Source organism: Perognathus longimembris, chromosome 6 (genome assembly GCF_023159225.1).
Source record: "Perognathus longimembris pacificus isolate PPM17 chromosome 6, ASM2315922v1, whole genome shotgun sequence".
Classification (NCBI taxonomy): domain Eukaryota; kingdom Metazoa; phylum Chordata; class Mammalia; order Rodentia; family Heteromyidae; genus Perognathus; species Perognathus longimembris.
In genome coordinates this window covers 16,295,929-16,306,289 of record NC_063166.1, presented here as the reverse complement: position 1 = coordinate 16,306,289, position 10,361 = coordinate 16,295,929, and the positions used below count along the sequence as shown (strand labels likewise).

Below are 10,361 nucleotides of genomic sequence, written 5' to 3'. Positions count from 1 at the left end.
CCCAGACTCCCTGGGAGAGGCGCGGGAGGCCCGGCCGGTGGCAGGGCCAGGAATCCCGGGAGTCCCGGGGTCGTTTCCGGGCGTCTAGGGCCGTCACTCAGTTGCTGGTGGGACTCATGGGTCACATAAGCGAACCTTGAACATGGGAGCGGTTGTATTTTTGTCCTTCCTGGCGACCACGTTAGTTCCAGGGTCTTCCATTGATTCTGTTGTCCTGGGACAAGAGCCAGAACTTCGAAGTCGGGTTGCTTGGTTGACTTCCTGTATGATTTTTGATCAATCCTCCTGTGTCTTCTTTTATTGGCTTTGTAAAACGGGGATAATGACGTCACTTTAAATCACTGGGGTTTTTAGACAATGAAATGTGTAAGTTGCTTAAAATGTTATCGGTTACATTAAGCACAGCTAATGATTTGCCCTTTTAAAAAAATTTTTAACTGTGGCAGCATGTTATCTTCAATGAGTAGTTGTTGTCCTAATTTTAGTGTTATTCACCCAGTTCTTTTTGTGATGGATTTCTCTATTTCAGGAGGGGGGAAAATCAGATATTCCAAAGAGCAGCCTAACCCATAGTGTCTTGTGATGTTCAAATTCACAATGGTCTTCGAAGGTGTAAAGATACTTTATCTTTGGCTTGAGACTTAAGGGAGCTAGAGAAGTTTCCAACAACGTGGAAAGAACTGGTATCAGCAGAAATCATTGGCCCCACTATGTGCTGAGGATCTACAAGTTCTTTATAAGTCTCTAAGTTAGGCCATATATATTAGGTATATGATATGAGTCTGTAATATGGAGGTCAGATCTGGCCAGCACCATATTGGCCACGTGGCAAGATGTACTATCCAGTATCTTGTCTTGATGTGTGTGCCTGGATTCCTACAGGAAGGGAAGTCCCATCCCTAGGTAAAGGGTGTTACAGGGGCGGGCACATGGCCTCCTATAGGTAACTGAACCTCTGAGTGAAGTGCTTGGTACTGGGAGTTTCCTGTTACCCAGCCTCCTGACCCTACCCTATTTGGGTCAGGCCAGCTCAGGTGCCATTATGCCATGCCACATGTTCGGGGCCCCATGGCATCCCAAGTCAGTTTGCCATTGGAGCTAAATTGGATTCTTGATACTTAGAAATCTTCTGGGAGTAAGTCTCTGTGCCACTCTCCTGTTTTGTGTTACATGTTTTTCTGTAACCTGGGACCAGTCCATCTTGAACTTCCCCAATAAATCCATCTTTTTTTTTTTTTTTTGGCCAGTCCTGGGGCTTGGACTCAGGGCCTGAGCTAGCACTCTGCCACTTGAGCCACAGCGCCACTTCTGGCCATTTTCTATGTATATGGTGCTGAGGAATTGAACCCAGGGCTTCATGTATATGAGGCAAGTTTACCATTAGGCCATATTCCCAACCCCAAAATACTTTTGTAATGATTGTAAATAAGGCCTTTTAATTTGTAAGCCTGCAAGGATTGCTTCTGGAGTTTGAGTCATTCTACTTCCAAAGGTCAAGCACTCTTGCCGCTAGGCCATATTCCCAGCCCCTAAATCCATCTTTTTTGCCTGAGACTGTGTCTGAGTGGTTGACTCTGTGAGGGATGGGGAACCCCTTCCCTGGAACCCCATAACAAGTCCACACTACCTCCCCTACACTCCACTGTAACAATATTGTGTCATTTTCTGTTTGAAATTACTAACATTGCCTGGTTGCTGTTGACTCATGCCTGTAAGCCTAGCTACTCAGGAGGCTGAGATCAGGGAATCACCATTCAAACACAGCCTGAGCAGGAAAGTCCCTGAAACTCTTATCTCCAAGTATCCACCAGAAAACTGGAAGTGGAGCTGTGACTAAACGTGGTAGAGTACTAGTCTTAAGCAAAAAAAGCTGACAGACAATGCCCAGGCCCTGAGTTCAAGTCCTGTAACCACCAAAAAAATTTTAACTTCCTTCTGCACATGAGCTTTCCTTTTCTCTTGTCATTTACCAAGTTCAGGGCCTTCCTGTTTTCTTAAACCTTAGTTAATCCTATGCTATTCCCTGGTTCCTAAACTGCATATAAGCTGGAAGTTAAGAATAAACATCGGGGCTGGGGATATGGCCTAGTGGCAAGAGTGCCTGCCTCAGATACACGAGGCCCTAGGTTCGATTCCCCAGCACCACATATACAGAAAACGGTCAGAAGCGGCGCTGTGGCTCAAGTGGCAGAGTGCTAGCCTTGAGCGGGAAGAAGCCAGGGACAGTGCTCAGGCCCTGAGTCCAAGGCCCAGGACTGGCAAAAAAAAAAAAAAAAAAAAAAAAAAAAAAAAAAAAAAGAATAAACATGGCTGCAGTCTTGAGTTACAATCTTGAGCTGCAGACCTCCCGGACCCCATCTTTTGTCTCTTGTCTTTTTTTCTCCTGTCTTGTATCTTTCTTTTTCTTTAATCCTCGCCTCCTCATTCAGGATTCCCTTTCGTTGCTGGCTGGCTCCAGCAGAGTGGCGCCCGAACAGGGACCTGAAAACCTGGGACGAAGGCAGAGGACCCCGCTCAGGTAAGGACGTCAGATCACTTGGGAAGGAGAGCATGAGAAAGAATATTGACAGGAGAGAAGGGGTATATCTCGGCGGGAGCGAGAGCGGGCACAGGCAGCGTCCCCGGCCCACTGCATACGCACCTGTCATGAACCGCAAGAAGCTGCAGAAGCTGACGGACACCTGACCAAAAACAGCCGTCACTTTAAGAAATTTGAAGTGACAAGACTCATCAAGCTTTTCTATACCTTGGTGAGAGAAGCAACGGAGCAGCCAGGCTCAGTCACTAGACTTGATCGCATTGCATTCCAGAACATCCTGCACACCACATTTGGAATGACAGATGACATGATCATGGACAGAGATTGCTTTGAAGTGTTTGATTTGAATGGTGATGGCTTCATTTCAGACGAGATCGGGCGCGTTCAGGGTGGTATGGCCGTAGACTGATGGCTTCATTTCAAAAGAGGAAATGTTTCACATGTTGAAGAACAGCCTTCTCAAACAGCCATCTGAAGAAGACCCTGATGAAGGAATTAAAGATTTGGTTGAGGGGCTGGGGATATTGCCTAGTGGCAAGAGTGTTTGCCTCGTATACATGAAGCCCTGGGTTCAATTCCCCAGTACCACATATACAGAAAATGGCCAGAAGTGGCGCTGTGGCTCAAGTGGCAGAGTGCTAGCCTTGAGGAAAAAAGAAGCCAGGGACAGTGCTCAGGCCCTGAGTCCAAGGCCCAGGACTGGCCAAAAAAAATTTTTTTAATTAATTAAAAATAAATAAATAAATAAAATAAAGATTTGGTTGAAATAACACTTAAGAAAATGGACCATGACCACGATGGAAAGCTCTCTTTTGCAGACTATGAGAAAGCTGTGCAAGAAGAGACTCTTTTGCTAGAAGCGTTTGGACCTTGCCTACCGGACCCAAAGAGTCAAATGGAATTTGATTCCCAAGTATTTAAAGATTCAAATGAATTCCAAGATGTGACTTCCGAAGTAAGTTGTTTCAGGGTGCAAACAACACTTCTGTGACAAGAGGCGTCTTGGTAGATGTTGGTTTGGCAAAATAAAGTTAGCATGGATGGAAGGCCTTCCCACCACGGGACCACTGGTTGAAGCACAAACCTGTCATCAAATCTCTGGATCCACTAGAATAATGGGCAGATTATAAAATTGCCTATCATGACAAACCCCGTTCTGATGCCAGAAAATTCTGGGATGTATATTGAATCATTGAATCTATGTCCTTCATAGCCATTATTAAGATGATACAAAAAGAGCCACAACATTGGCATTTTTCTTTGAAACACCTTTTTCTAAGGCATTGGAGGCAACAGAGATGGAAGACACACAGAGCCTCTTTCAATTTGATTTCCATGATCAAGGTGGCTCTTGCCTTACCAGCAGAGGGCAAGGACTCCGTCTGCACGCAGCTTTACATTTTCCATAGCGGTTGTCCTCTGCATGGAGCAGATGCCCAAGGAGTAGCACAGACAGCAAAGAAATCTACACGAGCACACACATGCGTTCACTAACAATGCTCTGTGCAGGGGAGCATTCCAGGGGTGTAACTCTAGACCAGCTAGCCTATGGTTTAATAAAATAAATACCAGAAAGCTGGTACCTGAGGTATGGGGGGGGGGGGTGCAGGTCAAGGGGAATGGGTCGGATCATTGGCGCAAGAAGTGTGGGTGAATTCCGCCATAATCTTCCATGTCCAAATGTGAAAATGGAACAGGGAAAATGGAGGGAATGGGGGGAACCAGGAGAATTGGGGGAGAATGATGGAGGAGGTGACATTGACCAAAATGCATTGTACTCATAAACTGATGTGTTGAATTGAACACTTTTTCTATAACTTGTTAAAAGCAATAAAATTATTTTTAAAAAATTGAATTTGCAAGATTTACAGGTAGAACTGCCTGGGAAGCAGCTCAGAATAGGGATCAAGAAGGTTTAGCTTAGAAAAAAGGGGTTAAAGTGCTACAAGTGATTGATTCTAAGATGTGGAAAGAGGAAACAGTCAACAGTAGAATTCCATTGCTCACTCTTACCTAAACCAAGAAAGGCCAATGATTAGATACTTAACTGAAGTTAATATAGTACTTACCATATGTTAAGCACTGGAGAGTGAGGTCCTTGAATCCAAGGAAGAAGACAGGCATCATGGGACTGGTTACCAGAAAACACAGTAACTGAAAGAAGCATATCTGGATACTTCTGCCAGGGCAGCATTCTGTGGTGGGCAGTGAGGATGTGTTGAAGGTTTAGTGGGGGTAACACTGCCTGAGCCTGGAGGGATGTTGGTCCAGGTAGTCTGGCCCTTAGGAGATGGCAAATTGAAGGGGTGGCAATGGCCAGAGGCAGCCCCTGAGCTCAGAAGACCAGGCAGGTTCAGCCAATCACTGAGATGCTCTCTGGAGAGTGCAGGAACAAGCCTGGATTTTCACTCTCAATTTCTATGTCCATTAATCAAGGCAGTAGGGGTGGGAAGACTCTGTCATGGCCAACATTGGGAAGATTATACAAGGGATCAGGTTTGGGGTGGTACAGAAAGTGAAGCCAAAGAGGCAGTTGAACATAGGGAAGAAAGCGCCACGAATGTTCTGTGATGGAATCATCAGAGAATCCTGGACATGAGGAGAGGCAAATGTTTGCAAACTTAGAAGATAACTGACTTATTTCTGTATTTCAGAGATCTGTTGCCGACATACATTGTGGCACTACAGTGACTTCCCAATACTGCTTTCACTCAAGATGGCTAGAGAGTCGAGGGCCAGCACAGCCCTGGACGACCAAACTACAGAGGATTACATGGGACTTCAGATCATAAAGGTGGAGGACAAAGACGCCTCCTCCTTTGCAAAGAAGGTCCACTTGCCAGGCAGCGGTGCCCAGGGTCTTGAGCATTGTCGCCAGCGTTTCCGTGCTTTCTGCTACCTCGAGACTGCAGGCCCTGCCCAGGCGCTGAGCCAGCTGCGGGAGCTTTGCAGACAGTGGCTGCGGCCGGACCTGAACAGCAAGGAGCAGATCCTGGAGCTGCTGGTGCTGGAGCAATTTCTCACTATCCTGCCAGGGGACCTGCAGGGCTGGGTGCGGGAGCAGTGCCCAGAGAGTGGGGCAGAGGTGGTGGTGCTGCTGGAGTATTTGGAGAGGCAGCTGGATGAGCCCATGCCGCAGGTAGATTGAACAGGTTTAGTATCTGCACCCTATACTCTCCCAGCGAGGGACGTGCCTTTCAAGCCTGGGTGTTCTCAGTCTCTTTGTACCATGAACATCTTTGACAGTAAGGCAAAAATACCGTGACCTCCTTTCTCAGAAAAGGAATTTTTTTTTATCTTGTCCTCATTTTTTAAAAGTAAATTTTCATGACAAGGTGATGTACAGACGGGGTACAGTTACACAATAAGGTAGGGAGTACATTTCCCATCATATTTGTTACACTCTCCCTCTTTTTTTCTTTCCCTTCCCTAGTTCAGGTACGCATATATACAATATCCAGTTCAAAACAGGAATCCTAAATACATAAAGGAAAAATACCAAAACATTGCAAAATAACTCAGACATGATGAAACACAGCAAAATAGTGAACTAATTTGTGATAACATTAAATTAAAGGGGTAGACAAACTAGCTTAATGACAAGGTTAAAAACAGGGAATTGGGGTTGGAAGTGTGGCTCAGTTGGTAGAGCTGCATTCACTGAGTGAAAACAGCAAGTACCAACTTCAATTCCTATTCTCAGACACCCCCAAAAAACCTGGTCATTTGAAAGTGATGATTACCAATTTAGCTTTAAGATGCTGTCTTGCAAAGTGGCCACTGCTTAGCCCACATTTGTTTGTTGCTTGCATTAATGATCCATCAGTCTCTTAGAAACTAATAAAAGTGAAGTCAGTCTTCTATCAAACTTTACAGACCACTAGTTTTGAAACTGGTAGAAATTGGTTTTAGCTCCATCTTCAGCCTGTGTTATGAGACTGTTTTCTCTTTGCATGGTACAGTCTTTGTTCACATTCCCCTCACAGGACTGGGAGCAAGGAAACTAAGTTTCTTGACTTGGAATTGTTTACAGAACTCTATTGTAACAATATGCTAAGTCTCAGTGTATCCATAAATTGTAGTGTTCTTGGAAGCAGTGCCAGGTTATGGAAAGTGTTATAGACATGTGTGATGAGTAAATGAAAAGAAAAATGATTGACTTCTAGGTCCCAGATGGTGATCAAGAGCAAGAACTGCTCTGTTCCAAAGTGGTCCCATTAGCAACTGCCCTGGGCTCACAGAATAGCCAGTTGAAGCCTATGAACTCTGTACTTAAGAATGAATCTTTGGAATCCCAACCCTTACAAGACAGAGGTGAGTGAGTGTTGTCTTCTAGGTTGTATATTTTCTCTCTTTCTGTCTCTCTCTTATTGGTGGTTTAGGGATCAAGTATTTGGGAAATGAGTCAACTGTATGTAAACTTGTTTTTGCAGAACTTTTCCTAGTTTTTAAGCTTGTATTGCACAGGCAGGAAGGCTGGATGCTAGGGTAGGTCTCATGCCCAGATTCTTTCCTTCTTAGTTTTCCACGAAGGCTGTGGTGAAGAACCAATGATCTCTGCCAGACTCACTCCAGAGTCCCAGGTGAGCTGGAGCCCCTTTGCCTTCCTACTTCCTTTTATCATTGTTGTACTTCCTGCAGAGTTCCTCTATTCCCATTTCACCTTTGACCCCCAGCTAAGCCCCTCTACATGAGTCCTAAATGGGATGTGAATTTTCTCATCTAGCCCAAGGGTGCTTATCACTGTCTACTTAAGAGGCTTGTCAAGCTTCATTGCTGTCTTGAGGAGTTGTTGGTGCCTGTCAGCTCTTCCTTCGTCTGTCTCTTTGGTCAACCACTTCTGTTCCTTTAGGGATTGGTGAAAATGGAAGATGCCATGACCCTGTCCCCTGCATGGGTTCACCAGGATTCATCTCAGATGAACCCCTACAGAGATGAAAGGCAGAATTGTGGCAGCCACGTCTCCCTGGGTAAGACCAATGGGCACTGATTTCTCCTAGGGTTTCTTGGCATCCCCTGTATATTAGAACGTACTAACCCTGTGAGATCCTTAGAATAGATTGAGTTCATGATGTTTGGATTCTAAACCACATTTGTGACTTTCCAAACCACTGACTAGCTCCATGACACTTGTGATCTTACTTTCTTTGTCTTGCCAATCTTCTAGTCAAGGTGAGTGGGATGAATTAGGTTCAGCTGGACTCTCTAGTATCGTTGCCTTCATGAGGAATGCTCAATAAATGCTGGTTTGAGTAGAGTCTTACCTCCCATTTTGTTTTACTTTTTGCTTTATTTTGTGTATGTGCCAGTTCTGGGTCTTTTGAGTTTTATTGCTCAAGGTCGCGCTTTCCTTTGTGAGCCAGAGTTGCACTCCCAGCTTTTCTTGAGTATTAAGAGTGGTAAAGAGTCACAGACTTTCTTGCCTAGGCTGGATATGAACTGTGAACCCCAGATCTCAGCCTCCTGAATAGTGTAGGCATGAGTTACTGGTGTGGAGTTCTTATCTACCATTTTGATTAAGGCCATGAGTTCAATTTTCAGCACTGAAAAAAAAATAATAAAGTTGATTATAGAGGCTTAAGCCTGTAATCTTATCTTCTTGAGAGGCTAGATAAGGGCTGTAATTTTACACCAGCCCAGGGAAAAACGTTCACAAGACTCCATGTTAATGAAGAAAAAGCCAGCTGTACTGAGTTGTGTGTACCTATCATCCCAACTACATGGGAAGTGTACATAAAAGAATTATGATCTAGGTTAGCCCCTGGGAAAAAGCAAGAACTTATTAAATAACTAATAACATCAGGAACAGCTAGACATATGGGTCAAGTGGTAGAGTGCCTGCTTAAGCAAGGGCAAGCTCCTGAGTTCAAACCCCAGAGTTCCTGCCCCACATTAAAAACATATATATTCCTTTCTTCCCCCTCCTTCCTATACTTAGGTTTGACTGAAGAAAACTTGAGGGAACTCTTTTGGAAATGGTGAGACATGGAGTCACAGAGTGTGAGTGACAAGAACCCTAGATATTGACTGCAGACCCTGACTTGAGAGGTGAAGGTGCAAAGACATAGAAATGGTCCCAGAGTGCATTAGTGCCACAGGAGAGGCTCCAGCTCAATTTCTCAGGACCACAGTCTTGCTTACATCCCTTGACTCTTCCTAGGGTACAATCCAAGATAAACCCTTTACTGACCAATTTCTGTGTCTCTGATTCTTCCTAAATCCTTTTACTTGTCCTGTTTACTATCACTTGCTGTGCTTAGTCCTTTTTGTCAAATCCTTGGTATATGTCCCCATCTCACTATTATTAGACCTCTCAGATCAGTCCCCTATACCTATCCAAACCAGGTATGCCTAGCACAGTCCTTGGTTCTCATCAGCTTTCCATCTTTCCCTTGTTTGCCGGTTGTATGTTTCTTCTGATGGGCCAGTTCCCATTCTCATGTCTCTCCAGGACTCCTGGTATCCCTCTTATTCCCATCCTCATTCCTGCACTGAAATCCTTGTCCTTCGTATGCAGAGACCTCTGGAATTCTTGCTTCCTTGTTCATCTCACAGCTGCCTGCCCTGCAGGATATAACTGATGTCACTGACATTTGTGGTTTCAGGTCAGGAAATGCAGGTAAAGACCAATGAAGTGACTGCATGTGAAAAACCTTCAGAAGAAGAGCCTGGACCCCTGCGTGAGGAAATGCAGGTAAAGACCAGTAATGTGAATGCAGGTGAAAAACATTCAGAAGAAGAGCCTGGACCCCTGCATGGGGACATTGTTTGGGAGCAGGAGAGCAGGTTACAAAGAAAACAGAAAAGTACCAAAGGGAGTAGGCGGCACATTTGCCATGAATGTGGAAAGAGTTTTGCTGAGAGTTCAAGCCTGAGTAAGCACAAGAAAATCCACACTGGAGAAAAGCCCTATAAGTGTGAGGAGTGCGGAAAAGCCTTCAGTAGCAGCAATGTCCTCATCAATCATCAGCGAGTTCACACTGGTGAGAAGCCATATGCGTGTAAGGAATGCGGCAAGGCCTTCAGGCAGAATTCTAACCTTATCCAACACCAGAGAACCCACACTGGGGAGAAGCCCTATGAGTGTGACAACTGCGGGAAAACCTTTACCCGGATCTATGGCCTCATTGACCATCACAGAATTCACACTGGGGAGAAGCCGTACTCATGTGTCACGTGTGGCAAAGCCTTTAGCCGTCATTCTCATCTCCGGAGCCATCAGAGGATCCATACTGGGGCTAAAAATGTTTGAGAACCTGACTAGGAAGTTCAGGGCAGAATGGAGAGCCAACGGGGAAATATTGCAAATCCAGTGTCTTATAAATGTAATGTGTGTGAGAGAAGTTTCTCTCAGAATACAGGCCTTATTAAACATCAGAAAGTCCACACTGGTGAGAAACCCTACCAGTATGACACATGTGGAAATGGGTTTACTGGAACACGTAAGCTGGATTATCACTAGAGAAGCCACCTAGGAAAAGGACTTCTGTCACAGTGACCTGTGCAATACATGAAAAGAAGTAGAAACAGACATTTCAGAGATATAGGTGTTGCCCATTTTGCTCAATGATTATTCACTTTCCCACCCATTCTGCAAAGCAAATTGCACAACATCTATCCAGTGCTAAGGTTGCACTTCCCTCAGGAAAATGAATTCACACCAAATATATAAAACAAGTATTACTTTGGTTTCAGACTCTTAATATTAATTTGCAGTCATGGTCTTCAAATTATTTGACTCCAAAAATCATGTGTGGGGCTGGGCATGTTGCTCGGATAGTACATTGCCTGTTAAACGTGTGTGTGGTAATAGTTCCTTAAT

General features: G+C 44.7%; 1 protein-coding gene and 1 pseudogene across 1 annotated transcript; both read left to right on the top strand.

Moving 5' to 3' along the window:
* Positions 1 to 604: 604 nt before the first annotated feature.
* On the top strand, positions 605 to 9,806 carry LOC125352858 (zinc finger protein with KRAB and SCAN domains 3-like). Its single transcript, XM_048348255.1, has 7 exons — positions 605 to 722; positions 5,191 to 5,678; positions 6,706 to 6,853; positions 7,061 to 7,122; positions 7,392 to 7,509; positions 9,145 to 9,158; positions 9,234 to 9,806. The coding sequence occupies exons 2-7, from the start codon at positions 5,256 to 5,258 to the stop codon at positions 9,789 to 9,791; spliced, it is 1,323 nt and encodes a 440-aa protein (XP_048204212.1). The 5' UTR covers positions 605 to 722; positions 5,191 to 5,255; the 3' UTR covers positions 9,792 to 9,806.
* LOC125352889 lies at positions 2,647 to 3,672 on the top strand (annotated as a pseudogene).
* Positions 9,807 to 10,361: the final 555 nt, after the last annotated feature.

Bases quoted from the DNA above. Each gene is read 5' to 3' on its own strand.
- LOC125352858 (XM_048348255.1), top strand. From the start codon at position 5,256: ATGGCTAGAGAGTCGAGGGCCAGCACAGCCCTGGACGACCAAACTACA. The intron at 6,854-7,060 runs GTGAGTGAGTGT...TTTCCTTCTTAG, and splicing joins CCAACCCTTACAAGACAGAG to TTTTCCACGAAGGCTGTGGT. The intron at 7,123-7,391 runs GTGAGCTGGAGC...CTGTTCCTTTAG, and splicing joins GACTCACTCCAGAGTCCCAG to GGATTGGTGAAAATGGAAGA.